At 39.6% G+C, this 16,552-nt stretch overlaps 1 protein-coding gene across 1 annotated transcript in view; it reads left to right on the top strand.

Moving 5' to 3' along the window:
* LOC310903030 (uncharacterized protein) overlaps positions 1 to 16,552 on the top strand; it is a 277,218-nt gene that overhangs the window by 114,362 nt on the left and 146,304 nt on the right. Inside the window, exons 4-8 of the mRNA XM_083845548.1 lie at positions 12,750 to 12,807; positions 13,761 to 13,940; positions 14,131 to 14,371; positions 15,578 to 15,717; positions 16,358 to 16,484. Coding sequence (XP_083701674.1) covers positions 12,750 to 12,807; positions 13,761 to 13,782 — 80 coding nt within the window. The 3' untranslated portion in view covers positions 13,783 to 13,940; positions 14,131 to 14,371; positions 15,578 to 15,717; positions 16,358 to 16,484. Of the gene's footprint in view, positions 1 to 12,749; positions 12,808 to 13,760; positions 13,941 to 14,130; positions 14,372 to 15,577; positions 15,718 to 16,357 lie in introns of the transcript that reaches the window.

Raw genomic sequence — 16,552 nt, forward strand, 5'->3', positions numbered from 1 at the left:
TTGTAAGGGAGCAATCTCTACAGCCCAGGAACGTGTATTCCCCATTTCTGCAGTGTTCGGGCTTAGGTGTGTAGTTTTTAGAGCATTTACATTATTTTTGCTCCTAAGAGCAGATCTTAAAACCTGCACTTTAGTCAACACTGAAGCTTACATCAAAACAGAAGGGAGTGTGGGTTTTTTTCTGCATTGCGTGGTGCTGAATTTCTATTAAAAAACCAACCAACCAAGATCAAACAAACAACAACAAGAAAACAAAACCCAACCAACCACCACCAACAAAAAATACCAAACAAACAGGCTCCCCTCCACCACAAATGTTAACAAATGCAGATTCAGTTCTTCCTCGCTTGTTTAACGGTTATAAGCCCTGTGCATTTGCGCAAAGCAAAGACAGGATTCTTAGAAGACCTTAACAGTAGTTATTCCATGCAATTTTTTAAGAGATTAACAAGCTTTCTTGAGTTCTCTTATGTGTCATTCCCATTTCAGTGTGCAAAGCAGCACCTTGGAGAGCAGGGTGCCTTCAGATCGGCACAGCCAGATGTGGTAGGAGGGGATGGGAGAAACAGAGACACTGAGCTGTCTTCTCTTTCCTTGGGGATGATACGAGAGGGACAATTGAGATAATAGGTATAAAAAAAAAATCATTTCATCTCCCTCCCTATACAAAAATGCTGGCTTGCTCTTATAGTGAAACTCTCCACTGCTACTGCTCCTGTAATCTCAAGTTTCTAAGTCTGAATTAGTTGTCATCCTTTTTTGTCATCTTATTGTTCTGAAGATGCAAATATAAATGCCTTTTAATGTGTTTCTAAAGTTCAGAAGGAACAACCTCTGCACTGATTTGATTATTTGAAAGCCTCTTACTCTGGTATACTTCAACCTTGTGGAGCAACTAGCTGTCATTTAGCTTGATTTAACCAACTAACTCATATCAGTTAATTGCAGAATGAACCACAGGCAAGCTTCGGGTTTCTCACAAAGCTGTTTTCCTCATTTCATCATTTACTGCAAGAGAATATATAATAGAATTTCCCAAATATTCTGAAAATATATCTATTTTAATTGAAAGTTTCATGATTTAATTCATTCTTGGCATTCTATATTGTCCTCAAATCAATTGTTAAATTGGTCTTCACTTTTTATTTGAGCTGTGTAGGGACATGCTCATGTCTTAAAATGGTGAGACTATTCACAATACCTAAACATTTACACATACTGGTTAAATTGTGTGGCTGGAACCAGTAGTTCTATGGACGTTTAGTAGATATCTTTAAAGTTGATCACAAATCTAATAGACGAAAGTAAAGTCAACTTCATGATATGCTGTGTGCTGCTAGGGATGGCTGGGTGATTTTTATTTGTTTATTTTTTTTTTCTGGCTTTGTAAGCTATTTGTAACATACCATAAAATATTTTTAGATAAGAGGTGCTGCACTAACCAATGAGAATATTAGCAATATGTGTTCCTAAAACAGACTTTGTCCACCATGTAAAAATAAGTGCAAAGAAAATACTTTGTGAAGATATTAAACATTTAATGGCCTTAAAAATAGTTATTTTAATAACTGAGTAGCTCATTTCCCTAACCAAAGAGGCTTTTGGAAGATTTTAATTATTTTGTTTTATGCAATGGTAATATTCTTCTTCAGATTTTTCATGTATGCTGATAATAACATCAAAACACTTAAAATTAACTTTATGAAGAGAACTTTCCAACAAATCTGATACTTGTTTTTTTTATGTGCAGAATTATTGTTTGACCCATGTCTGCCTTTTAATTTTATGGTCCCATCTAGGTATAGTAGTGAGTTAAGTCATATTAAGCCCTACTGATTTTGAGAAGAGGATATGGTTTTCAGCAGCAGTCCAGGGTTTCTGGACTTCTCATAGTGTGGATAGTCTTCCAGGGTTCCTAGAGTTTGAGTTCTGTGCATCTCAGAGGTATCTTATCTGTGAGCACATGATCCCAAAATGTTCTATCACTGTGACTAATTTCTGGGAGCCTGAAGTATCTCACTTTGGCAGTGCAGAAGTACTGGGTCTATGACTTTTGAATCCATCTAACTGAGCAGGTCTGTTTTTCATGTATAGTTTAAATATATGTTTAGAGTAATAAAATGTATGTATCGAAGGAAGATGGTATTTTTTTCAGTTTTATATTACTGTTATTTATTTCAAAGAAATTACACTTCCATGTAATTCAGACTTATTCTTAACAGGAAAATAGTAGCAGTGAGAAATTTTACATTAGTCCTAAAGTAGATGTTGAAAATAAGGGCAAGGGTTTTAAAGTTTTAATATGCATTTTGCAACAATCAGTATTTTCTATTTTGAGGGGATTAATGAAACTCTTTAAAGCTGCAGTTTGTGATGGCCTGCAGCATATTACTGAGGGCTCATTATCTTGTCAAAGCCCGTAAAATACAGACCCTGCAGGAGTGATGCTGATACTCAGTGCATTGGTATGGAGTCAGTCTTTTTGCATGGTGCTAGAAGGAAAAATGCTGCCATAAGTACAGATGGAGAGGAAAATGCAGGGCACTGTGAGACTCTACCAGCAGTGCGGGTTCTAAATTTGTTTTGGATAAATTAGATTTGTTGCTCTTCAGTTTTCCTCCCGAAAACTCTCTTGTGACTTTATTGTCAGCTGAAGTGTTTATTGACTGAGAAGTGCTTGCATTTTAGTGATGGATATGGTGATCCTGGTAAACACTTAGGGGCATTCGTGATGCAATATGCTGTGTAAGTGTTTGTGTCACTTTATGATGGAGTGGGCAGACACTTATTTAAATAAAAAGTAGAATAGAAAGCCCACAGTTTCAACAGCCATTAGTTTCATTAAAGCTAGTATAAAGATAAGAGTTAAATGATCTGTGGATATATACAAATGTCTTAAAGTAGAAAAGTAACACCGAATCCAATGCCATTATTACTGGGACAAGTGCCAGTGTTCTCATTATTTTTAATGACTTCCAAACTGAGCCCTTAGTGACTGATGAGGTAAGCAATTTCAGATGGGAAACATGATATCCTCAATGCTGAAAGGTGCCAAGCACCCTCAGTTGTTAGGGAGCCTGGCCAAGCTCAGGATGCTCTGAAGCTGCAGACAAACTGTAGGTTTTAGCCTGCCATGGCTATATTTTAGGAAGGGGAAAGAATAAACGTTGCATGGTGCAGTGCAGGAAAGCTGAATGGTGCAGCTCATGCAGTGATGAAATGTCTGTTTTGGAAGTTAAAATTACTGGACTGATGGTCCTGTGATAGCAGACAAACTCACAAATCTGTCAGATTTAAAGCAAACATTTAAAGCAATATATTTATCTATATATATTTAATGCAATAGATTAAATGGTGGAGCTCGCTACCACAAGTGATACTTGGGAAGCCAGAAATATAAAGACATTGCAAAGATATTAGATAAATTCATGGAAGATTGGTTGAATGATGGCTATTAAAACTGACAGCTGACATGCGGCCCTCAGCTCAGGAAACCCAAAAATCACTGGTTGCTCAAATCTGGTGAAATAAAGCAGAAGAAAGCTCCTGCTCTGCATTTCACCACGGTCTCCGGACCTCTGTTACTGACCACCATGGAGGCAGGTCGTTGTGTCAGCCTTCCCACGGAGCCAGTGCTGCACGGCTGCTCCTTTGCCCAAAGATTACTTGTAGGGTCAAACTTAGAGGTGATAAGTCATTATCTTCTCATTTATATTTCAGCTGGGGACCTTGCACTTATCACTAGTGTTGATCTCGGGCACCCTGGATGCAATTCCCCTCCTGACAGGGCAATGTCGCGGGGATGGGCTGTGGGCTCAGAGAGGTGGGATGGGTGCCACGGCCCTGTGAGCGTTACCGGCCCGGCGGGGCTTCGAGGGCTGGGAAAACCTGCGGGCTGCTGCCTGTCCTCTTGGTAATGTGGATTTTAAGAGCATGAGTGGGAGGGAGGAGAGATGCTGGGAGTGCTTGTAAAATATCCCATTTCATTTCAGTTTCTGCTCTGTGGTGGAAAAACTCCACCCAAACTGCTTTCTTGGGATATAGATTTGAGCATCTGCTTTGAAAGTGGTGCAGAAGAGTGTCTGTGTACAACCAGGCGTCTGTCAGAGATGAACAAAATACCATTACTCTGCAGTTGTAGGAGTAGTTTCTGCAGCTGGGACACGTGTACAGTCACAGCTAGTGGAAATGTAGGTGAGCAGTCTGCTGTGTAAATTTTCACTATTCTCAAGTATAAGTTACTCTAGACACATAATAATACCCATAATTAAAATGCTCCCTCAAAGTAAATAATTAAGTGAGGATTACAATTATAAGTCACAAAGTGGCACAGGTGACAGGCTTACCTAAAGTAGGACAATTAAACTGTAAATTAAAATTAAATTTCTCTGTGAAATTAGAATATTATGCAAGGTAATTATCTAAGAGTAATAGGTTAGGTCTGTATATTGCAAAAATAAATCCTTTTTGAGATCTCGAGAGAACAGATTTTTCTACTGTCATTCTGGTTGTGTTTTTATTTTTATTAAAAAAAATAAATAAAATTCATGGTGGTAACAGAAGTCCAAGCAAAATTTTCAAGGTTCTTCAAGAAAAATAATATTTCAGAGAAGAAATTTGGTGAAGTAAATTTTTTTTTTTTTTTTTTTAGTCCAGTGGAGATATTAACCCCTGTGTGAGTGTTTGCTGCTGGAGAGTTGCTCTCACACCTGGGCAGGGCTTGGTTTTCACCCTGTGCAATGTCAGCAGGAGGAAGCAGCATCTTTGAGGCTTCTCCCTTGCTGTGCAAGCAAGGAACCACTCTGTTATTGGCACCTCTGTGTACACACAAGGATTATCTAGTATACAAATTGCTTAACTCATTATTTAATGTATTTTACATTTACTTATTTTTTCCAAGTACAGGACAAGCTTTACAGGACAAAGTACAAGCTTTGTTTTATCCTGTTCTAAAATAATAATTTCTTCTCCAAGCAAGAAGCGACCATAGATCTTGGCAGTCCCTAGATCAAGAGGTTATGAGCTATGCAAAATGTTCTGTAAATGATAAAGAGTATATCTTTTTCAACATTTTAAAGTGGATCAGTGTTGTAGGAAAATGTCAGTAGCACACAAGATTTTGCGTTTTATATTCTGAATTCAAAAGACCCTTTCTGAACAAAATGGGTTGATTTTTAGTTATTTTTAAAAACTTTTATTTTCTAAGAAAACTCTATTTGAAAAACACTGGAAATTTTTCAGTTAAAAGGCGGAAAAAAAAAGGAATATAGTTTCAAAATAGTGAATAAACCAAGACCCAGGAAGAATTATGTATTCTCTTTAGAAGAACTATTTTTTTGAAAATTACATTTCTGGAGCTCTGAGGCAGACTTAGGATGTTAGAACAGTTCTCATGTTAACTTCAGGGCCATTACAGAAGTTTGTCTTTTTCAAGGCAGTAAGGCAGTATGCGTTATGGGTTGGAGTCAGAGTTACCATTGCATGATAATGGCAAGGTTTAGCACGTCCTTACCTGGCTCAGTAGTCCTTCATTATGTAAGTAGTGTAATTTAATTCACAGAATTATTTTTGTGAGTAAGAATATTCTGAATGTTTAAAGAATCTCATCTTGGGACCACAGCAGGTTACTGGCATATGGCCTTGCTGTTTGTGGGCATTACGAGGGCTGGTCGAGCTGGGCAGTGGCTCCTTGGGAAAGGTGTGCTGCTGCGGCTGGCTGACGTCTCACTAGCCCTGCTGATACTGGTTCTCACAAATCTAGAGCTATTTAGATCAGGCTTAGCATATGCAACACCTGCAAGGGAATTTTTTGTTTTGTTGTTGTTTTGTTCTATTAAATAATTAGAAATTCTGAAATAACACTAACAAAAAAAAATAGTTTAACGAATCTGGTAATGCCTTTGATAATCTGGCTATGTGAATTGCATGAGCCTTCTAGATCAGAGTATTAAAACATCACAATATTTTTCACATTTTATCAGATCCTTTTATGCTGCAATTTTTAATCTCTTTTAATCTCTCCTTCTTTTACCAGAAGGAGAGGTTTTTTAACCTTTTACTGGATTTATTAAGATGACAAACAAGAATCTAATTTTGACAGTTTTGTTACTCTCAATTCAGAGGAAAAAGAAAACAAACCACTTTATTTTTAATCTTTGAATATAAAGTCCTAAAGCCTGGAACAGTTTACATCACTTTAGATACTGTACTCCATTTAGTAAAATATTTAGTGCTATTATGGTAGTGTAAACCATTATACCGCAATTAGCCTAACACAGCACAGAGACTAATAGTTCTGCTGGAACACGACGGTGATACACAATTGCCCTATTAAGATGGGAAGTCTTCAAGCACTGAGGTTATTAAAAAAAATTAATCACTGTTACAGTCTTGATTTTGTTAGATTGTAATAAAAACACCTTATTTATGGATATAACTAGTACTGTGTCAACCTCTTAAAGAAGTGCTAAAGAAAAATCTTAATAGGCATTCTTCGGATTATGATTACTGTGGTCCTTTGCCTTATTGCAGCTGGGAATTCAGAACTTCATCTGTACTCTCCAGAAAGTCTTACTTGGGCTGGTTGTACTGAGGAGTGTTTTCAGGAATTAAATAGGACTGTTTTCACAGGTGTTTATGAGAGTAGAGATTTAAAGTATGTGAACAATGTTAAGTTACTGCTGTCTAAATATTCTTTTATCCAGATTACCCAAACGTATAACCAATATATCCACAGAATTTTTAAGACAAGTGTAAATGAAAGGTGGGAGGAAATATTTTCTCTTTTTCTACTTTGTTTAACTTTTAAAGCATTTAATAAGAGAGTTTGTACACACACCTTTTTTTCCAGCAACAGGGGAATAAGACACATTTTAAAAATAAAAAGTAGTCTGTTTTAAAAAAAATAAAAAAAATTAAAAACGAGATCAGGCACTTAGGAGTTGCATTAACACTAGTAATAACTTCTAAGTAGCAAAAAAGAAACTGATTTCTTTTCAAATTGCTGGCATTCCTCTACACTTGTGCACACGAGTGTCAGTAGCATATCTGTTTATGCTTAAAATAGAGAAGCAAATGCGAAAACGACCAAACTAGTCAGCACTGAGCTAATCGTTGGGGACTGAAAGCTGCAGGTTTTTGAAGATAATTCTGTAACAATCCATACACTGAAAAATAAAGCAGAAAAAATCACTCTCAGCCGACATGTTTATTTTAGAAGCTCATAGAAAAGTTTGGGATTAATTTCTGAGGATGGAAAGAGGCTGAGTTTTGGGCTGATAGTTGTTTGTGTGTAGTTCAAAACTAAAACGAGTTGTGAGTTTTGCCTATGGTGTCTCTTGAGTGGTCCTGGGCTTGGGCAGGTTTTGGAGGGGTGAAGAAGGTGCAGCTGTGGCCTGATCCAGGCTGGGTGCGTGACCAGCGAGGCTGAGACCCTGCGGGCACCGTGCCGTGGGAACCTGCCTCATGGAGGGGTCTGTGCAGACTAAGAGAAGCGGAGACCGGAGGAGATGTGGAGGCAGACAGGTGGGCAGATTGAAGGAGTACAGCGAGCAGAAAAAAGAGGGCATATGAGATACATGCAGAGACAGCGATGTTTCTCGTGCTGAGTGATTCCCATCACTTTTGTCATGAGTGGTGATGGAGAAAACTCTTACTTTTGATGGCTATTGGGTTTAGTTAGACAGTGCTGACTGTGGTAGGTGGCTCCTTTTGTTTCTTAGTTTGGCTGACTTGTCTCTCACATTGAAAAGTCGTTTTGTCAGTGAAAGTAAACTTACATTGAATAAACATTGTTTAACTTGCTTTCTCCGAAATGCGTGCAAAACATACAGAATGTAAATTGTCTGCATCTGTGATTAACCCCACACCTTACTTTATGACAAAATTATGTTCTCGATTAATATTTAATAAGAATTTAAAAATGTGTGGGCATAACTATTAAAATGCTGTCTTAGTGAGAAAAGGATGCATTTACATCCAGAATTAACAAATACAACTCGGGGGTAGGAGGTATTGCTTTAGAGAAATGATATGAGTTAAATAAGGTACTTGAAATTAGCACATTAAAATGTTCTTCTATGTTATAAATTCTGTCAATTATCTGTCAGCTCGATAGTGGTATATCAGGAGCTAGTTTGTATGAGCTATGGCATACAAGGGAACTGGACCCTATTTGAAGGATGCTCTGGCACGGAGGTATCTGGTGTAACGCAGAAATCAGCACGGGCCTCTGTCGGGCAGGGTCGCTGCTCAGTCCCTGTGCCTGGGGCAAAGACCAGCAGCAGGCAGCATCCACCTGGGGGCTCAGGCCCAGCTGACTGCTGTAGAAGACAACCCTGCGGCTGCTCACCTGCCCAAGTAATGCTACTTTATTAATGCCGGCAGGGGATTCTTGGTTCTGCACATCATGCAAAGTCGGGAAGAAAATTGTAACTGGAAATATGGAACGGTGGCATTGAAAGAATCTACTACAAAGGGCTGGAAAAGCTTCAGCCTCTTCCTCCATGAATTCTATTTAAGAAATCCCAGGCAGAATTCATCAGTGAACACAATACACAGATGTTAATGTTTTCTGTGTTTTTTATAGGCAAGTTGGACATTATCCACCCCACTCCTCGGCCTCTTACTTGGGATACTTTCTAACAAGATTTACCTGTCCTTGTGCAATTACCTTTTACCTAGATAATCTGGAAGAACTCCTGTATAAAATACTATAAGTTTTATATTAGCAAATGAATGGAAAGGAGCATGACTTAGGAAGTGATGGGCTTGATTCAGAAAATACTTGAGGGTGCAACACAGGCTACGTGGAGTATCTGCTTAAACGTGTGCTCAGTGCTGATGTACCCTTAGACAAGCCTGCAAAGAGACTGCAAAAGAAAGGCTAAAATGGATGAGTTTTTTAGGCAAAGAAGAACAAATAGGGACAGCACACTAAGTCTACTGTCAGAAACTACATATGAACAGTATTTAATAACACAACAGATACTGTTTTTATATGTTTCCCTTATTATTTTCATCCTGATAAGTTGCCTCTGGTGGAACTGGCAATTTAACTGCATTTTTAAAAGGAAGTGCCCTATTTGATCATTGTGTTCTTTCTTTTCCTAAATATTAGGATTTTTCAAAAATCATGGAGAATTATAAACTGACGAGGGATACCATTTTTACAACCGCATTTCTGTCTGGCTTTTTGCTCACGTCTGGTCCAGCCTTTTTAGGGCAAATCTGGTTCCTTTCCTCTACAATACCAAAGCACCGATAACAACTTTATTTTAAGTGAAGTTTGGCCTGAATCTGTACTTTGGCAAGTGGCTCTAGCTGTCTGTGCCTTGGCTTCTGCTGAATCCTCTGGCTGCTGTCCACAGTAGCTGTTGCTGGATTTTGAAGCTCTTTTCTTAACTGGCCTGTTACATTTTGCTGCTTAAAATGAAGCCTGGCTTTGAACACTGTGGCTTTCTGAAGCTTGATCTTTTGGAAATTGTGGCACTTTTACAGATTTGTATTCTTTTATTTTTGCCTGGTTTCTAGTGGAATAATGCAGCTACAACCTTGCTGTTTGCCCAGTGTCAGTGTCTCCAGGTCCCTCTAAATTGCTACTGGATGCCTTGCTGCATTTCAAGCCCTGTTGATGTGGGACAGAGCCTCAAAGAAGCTGGCTACCCGTGTGTGTTTTTGCTGGTGTCTTGTACTCGCACAGCTAATCTTAGCTCTGCTTTTCTTGACTCTAGCCTAACGTTGATAGCTAGGATATTTTTTTAGGAACTTTAACTTGTTTTTTCTCAAATACCAGCTGTCAGAAGCTCACACAGGTCTCATGAAACAGGTGCAGTTTTTGAACCGATTTAAATGAAGAAGGGAGAGACATTTGGTAAATATTAATTGGCAGGCGTTCTGAGCAAGGACAGCAGACAAAATGGAAAACGCATGAGTTTGGGAGTGCCTGACGAATGGATTTTTAAAAAATGTTTTTAAGAAAGAGAAACATTTGATTCTGCTTCTGTGGAGCCCTTCGTGAGGCTGTATCCTTTTGTCTCATTAGGTGGACCAGCATGTTTTTTAACTGGCTGTGTAGCACCTCAGTCATGCTCTCTCTCTCTCAACAGCATTGTTCTCATTCTTGGTTCCTTCTTGTGCTTTCTAATATTTGAAAGAAGTAAAAACATGGGAAATAAACGTGGGGATTTTTTTCCCCAAATAATGTATATTGCACAAAGATTACCTGAGAATTACTGAATGTGACTGGAATGCGAGAGTCCCAGACCATTTTAAATGCTATATTGGCTTTGGGAACTGTATTGCAGAGTTTCCCAGTGTACGGACCTGCCTTACAACAACTATTTGTAGGGGGAATTTCACAAGTGGAAGGTGGAGTAAGGAAAGCTTCCCTTTGTTCTCTGATCCTGAAGACTTAAAAATATTGTTGTCTGGGTGGAGGAAAAAAAAAAAAAGGAAGAAATGTTATTCTTACTATCTGGTACATTAGTACACATTTTTCAGTGTGCTTTTTATTACTGACTGTAACAGGATCTTTGACACAGGAAAGAAGAACTCCTGTGCCCTGATGAGAAGGAGAAGGATTGCATCAGTCTCTTTTCCTTGTGGCTTTTCTTCATCTGCCGACTAAATCCTCCGGTATTTGTGTGCTCAGAGCTTCAGGCAGGGCACTTGAGCACAACATGCCCGCTTTGGGGAGCGGGAGGAGCAGCGTGCTGCTAACAAGCCTCCTTGAGGTGGAGAGCCTGGGAAGGAGCAGAGCCGCATGTCTGCCTTTGCTTGTGCAGCTGGAGACCAAGGTAACCTGCGCAGGGCTGCGGCAAGAGAGGTGCAGCAGTGTCACGTAGCTCTTGGAGTTCAAGAAAAACAATGAAAGACTTGCAGCTTTTCTGTATCTGCTCTGCATAATGGCCACTTATTTTTTATTTTTTTCAGTACCTGGATGTGTGGGTCGTCCTGGGATTTAGTGAAGGACATGGAAAACAAGTGCATTTGCTCTACCTACTTCCTGTGGGTAGCCTGAAAATGGAGCAAGTTGGAAAGAAATGCAGCTTTTTGGATCATTAAAAATCCATTTTCATTAAAAGCGAAGTATTGCAGTGACATACTTATTTATACATTCATTCCCTGTCTGTCTATGCCTTATAGACAGAGTGAGAAGAGAGCCTTTTCATAACAGTTTTAAAGCCTAAATGAAAGAAAAGCATTCTATTTACCTTGAAATACTTGCATGGCATACTTCCCTCCCCCCCATATTGGATGGCAATTACTCTGTATTCTTTCTTTACCACCAGTTTCTTTTGTCCTATGTATCACTTGTTTTTTATCTATATCTTCCACCTATCTATCTATTTCCTCTTTGTGCTTAGAGTAGGTTGCAAATTATATTTGTGATGCACGGAGTTTTCAATCTGACTGTCTTGATATTATTTTATGCAACCGTGACTACCGTAAAAATTGGCTTTACTGCCTCTTTTGTGTTATTGATTCAAGCCCATTTCAGAATTAACTTGTTTGGAATGATCTCGCAATGCTATATGCCCCAGGTTCTCTCAGTAAAAATTCATATCTCATAACTAAATGCAATAAAATGTTCAAATATATCTAAACACAGTTATATTTTGAATTTAGATGAAAACCTTATGGAGTCAATCAAATATACAAGGCATGTGCAAGTCTGTTGTTCTGGGCTTACAAGTAGTGTATTGCAGAGAAAAGTACTCAGAGACCAACTTTTTCCTAGAGGTTTGTCCCTTCCGCGTGCTGTATGAAATGCCTAATTGCATCATTCATGTTTCCATCCTGAATTGGATGGACATAATTTTGACATTTTGACTGTAGGACTGTATCTGTGATTTGAGATTATTGCCTTAATTCATTTAGGGGTTTGATCTTTCAAATCTTAGCGTTACGTTTGTCCTCATGGTTAGGTAGAAATATTTGTGTGCTGACAGGCAATAGGAACAGATCTACAGAAGTGAATCTCATTAATGGCTTGACTGGTTGATTTGCAACTTTCTGTTACACAGAAAATTAAACAGGGAGATTTGTAATATGAGTTAATTGCAACATTCAAAACCCCAGACTTTATAAATTGTTCACTGACATCAGATCCCAGTCCTGAATATATTTAGCTGAACAATAGAAAGAGTTATACCCTGGGAAGTCCATTTTTGAGTAGATTTTTGTTTGGATACACAAAACTGTGAAGTAGACCCCATGATTTCAGCCTTGCTACTTTATACATCCACCCAGCCTGCTCTGCCCAGACACCCACCATAAAGACAGCACCTCCTGGGCTGCAGACTGCAGGCGTGGTGCTGTCACCAGCAGCAATGAAGGGACTGCCTGTCCTTAGCAATATGCAAGCAGCACAAGAGGGTGCTGGTGGCATGGCACCCACCCCTGTGTTTTGTCCTGGTGGCGTTGTGTACATTGGGCACCCAGCATTGCCCTCCCCGTGGCGCGGTGTGCTGTGACGGCCGGGAGGAGAGGTGGCCACGCCAGGTCCGTGCCTGCCTGCCTGCAGCATCCTCGAGCCCAATGGGCTGAGTCACAGCCCCAAATGTACGGGGAGCTGCAGCCTGGGAGTAAATCGTTCTGTTGCCTGCTGGAGAAAAGCTGTATGCCAGCTGCCCTTTAAAATGTTCTGGCAGTCATGGGTGTGGAATATAAATTCTCCATTTCATTTCATAGTTCTTTTCCTTGCTGATCTCTTTTAGTTCTTTACTAATCTTTTTATTGTCTTTCAGAGTACAGAGACTTTCTTGAGTGTTTATTAAATGCATGGAGAGGAAAAAACTACCCAGCGTGAGTACAAAACAGATGCATGTGTATCCCGAGATGAGTGCATTATGGATAAAGAACTATTATCATTCTTCCCGCATTCATGTTTCCATCTACTTACGAGATATATACGTGTGCCTTGTTAGCAATGATGTTATAATGCAAAAGCTGAAGTTTTCATATCGGAGGAAACATATATTGTTAAATGAACTGAGAACATTCTCCCAAGGGTTAGCATTTCTCTTGTACGTGTGAAATCCTACTGAAATAAATGGCCCTATTATTTTAATTGGATCTTTTGATATTAGAACATCCTTCTTTGTACTGCAGTAAAGAACCCTCTTTTTCTTCCTCCCCTGAAAATGTGAAATGAACAAATGCTGTCGATGCATTAAAACATTCATGATTTCAGTGTTGAAGACTATACATAGATATACAGATGCTCATACACATATAAACATTAAATTCATATTTTATGATGTATTCCCCCATTCTCTCTGAAGATATACAAAGAGGGTTTCTACTCCTAAAATAGCTATGTTTAAAATTTTGCCTTGTCCTTTTGACTGGTACCTTGTTTAGAATATTAGTGATGACCCAGGCACTTAAAAAATAATCAAACAACAGTAGTGTCCTTTAATCAGAACATAGTAGATTTTTTTCAAAAAGGATTGCATCTGTTTAATAAATGAATTAAGCCATGAGTTCTAACAATCCTAGCAGCTGTGGATAGACTTCAGTCCTTCAAGTACTTGGGCTATGTTCTTACTTGCCCCTCTGAATGAGGGATTATACAATATAATAAATTAAATTGCTTTGGGCCGTTCTAATCTGTTTTGTAGAAGATCACACAAGTAAGTGAGGAACTCGGTTTTCACGTGTTGTGACCAAAAGCACAATAGAGTAGAAATTTTCCTGTGAACATAGGTTTGAAAACTAATTTGTTGGTATGTTTGTTTCCTCTCTCTTTTCTGCAGCTGTTCAATTACTAACCCGTAGTGCTGGTTGGAAAACCAAATATCTATTCTCCAGGGTAGCTACATTGTACTCCAACATTTGAAGATTTGGTTTCTTGTATAATTGGAATGAAATATTGAATTTTTTTTGGAAAGGAATTCTCTTGCTCTTCCATCTGAATACTAGCTGAACATGCTCATGTACGTATGCATTGTGTATTTAATATACAAATGCTGTAATAACAAACTTGGAAACAAAATTAATTTGCCTAATTACTTAGGCAAAACAAATTTTTATCATGCCAAAAAGATCAAGGAATATTTGTTATGAGTAAAATAAGAGTGTTACATGGCTAGATCTCATTGGGTTTTTTTGTTTGCTTTTTACCAGGTCTGCTGAAGTTTTAAGAGGAGAAATGAGCTCTTGTAACCAAAGCCTGGACAATGGCCCTCCTGGAAGGCACCTGTGTCACTGTTCAGCCCCGCACTGAGGGAGGTCCTGGGTCTGTGCAGGACAAGGACTGCTCAGCTCTGCTCTAGCAGCTCCGGTGTGGGACAGGGCTCTGCGGAGCAGTCACTGGCCTCTCTCACATGCAGCCTGTGGAGTGATGCTGCCTTCAGTTGTCACCGCAGTATGTGTAACCAAATATCTACTGGTCAGCTGTTTATTACCTAGAAAAAAAAATACAGCTGTAATGAGAAGCACTGAATTGTCTGTTTTTGGGGGCTTCTCACCATAGTAGAAATGCTGTGTTTTGTTTTTCATCTCTCCACGCAGGACGACCTGCTATTTTGAGCCAATTAACAAGAACTTGGTACTTACGAAATACATTGGAATCGCTCTAGTGTGACTTGAAGCAGCTCCCCAGGACTTAGCGCTGCCCTCCTTGCTCTCCCCTCCGTGCCCTGTTCCCTCCTGGGCCAAGCTGCTGCTGCGTGCTGCCCTCGCGGGGGCTGCCTGGGGAGCCCTGTGCCGGGGCCTTGGCACCGTGTGTCCTAACAAACAGCAGCTCACAGCTGTTTCCATAACAACACACTTGCTGGAAAATAAATATTTGCTCCACTTTCAGAATTGTCATTTTGCTGACAATTAATTGATATTAATTTTTTCCCCTCTTTGTGCTGGAGAGCGCTGTTGAAGTAACCCAGAAGTGTTTATGGCACGATGCACCATCTGAGGCTGCTGCAGGTGGCTGTGCCCTGCCGCAGGGGCTGGCTGAGGAGGAACGGGAGCAGGTAAAAGGCTCATGGCCCCATCCAGCCTGGCCTTGAACACCTCCAGGGATGGGGCATCCACAGCTTCTGTGGGCAACCTGTTCCAGTGCCTCACCGTCCTCTGAGTAAAGAATTTCTTCCTAATATCTAAATCTTTTTTTTTTTTTTTTTTTTTTTTTAGTTTAAAGCCATTCCCCCTTGTCCTGTCACTACACTCCCAAATAAAGTCCTTCCCCACCTTTCCTGTAGGACCCCTTTAGGTACTGGAAGGATAATTTGATAATTATTAATCTGCTTAATGTCAGTCTGATGTCTTTAAATTTTTCAATTACTTTAGGAATGCTGCAAGAACTAGGATTAGAGAAGATGTACTTGAGTTAATGAATGGGAGACATCTTCTGCTCTTGTTTATACATAATGTATGTTTTATATGGTCTGAGCCTGTAACAGACTTGAAAGCTGTACTTGATCCAGAGGATCTTCTTGTATATAGAATCATAGAATATCCCGAGTTGGAAGGGACCCATAAGGATCATCAAGTCCAACTCCTGGCACCGCACAGGTCTGCCCAAAAGTTTAGACCATGTGACTCAGTGCACAGTCCAATCGCTTCTTAAATTCAGACAGGCTTGGTGCAGTGACTCCTTCCCTGGGGAGCCTGTTCCAGTGTGTGACCACCCTTTTGGTGAAGAACCTCTTCCTGATGTCCAGCCTAAACTTCTCCTGCCTCAGCTTAACACCATTCCCACGGGTCCTGTCACTGGTGATAACGGAGAATAGGTCACCTGCGTCTCCACTCCCCCTCGCGAGGAAATTGTACACCGTGATGAGTTCCCCCTCATCGTCCTCTTCTCCAGGCATAACAGGCCCAGTGACCTAAGCTGCTCCTCATATGTCTTCCCCTCTAGGCCCTTCACCATCTTCGTCGCCCTCCTCTGGACACTCTCGAACAGTTTAATGTCCTTTTTGTACTGTGGTGCCCAGAACTGCACACAGTACTCAAGGTGAAGAGTACTATGGTTATATGGTACTATGGTACTATATGGTTAGAGCAAGTCTAAACAAAGCTATCCAATCAGACTGGTAAATCCATATATTAATACAACATACTGAGATGATATAAGGTTCTAGCAAGATTAATATTACGGTTCTAATATGGGTTCTTTAGCACCCAATGGCTCTGTTAAGAAGTTCCTTATTTAATAATTAGCCTGCTATTTGTATTGTAGTCTAACCACCAGAGAGTCAAGACCACATACCTAAGCTACTGCATATTGAATATTGACTTAAATATTGATGTAGATGGAGGTTGATTTTTTTTGTGTGTTTGTGTGGGGGGCTCTTTTGTATTTGTGTTTTAATTTAACAAATTTAGAAGAAAATAATGTTTTTCATCCTTTTAGGACTCTCAATCAACATGAAGCATGGAGTTGAATAGGAGCATTTAATAAAGTGACTTGTATGTGATGGACAACAGGATAAAGATCAGAGCAGAGGGGCAGGTACAACCCAATTTGGAAATGAAGTGGGCAGAAAAGAGGTAGTGAATTCTTATGGTAAAACTTTTTGAAGTTTTGAAACCACATTTAAAATCTGTC

Source organism: Anser anser, assembly GCF_964211835.1.
Source record: "Anser anser genome assembly, chromosome: 8".
NCBI lineage: Eukaryota > Metazoa > Chordata > Aves > Anseriformes > Anatidae > Anser > Anser anser.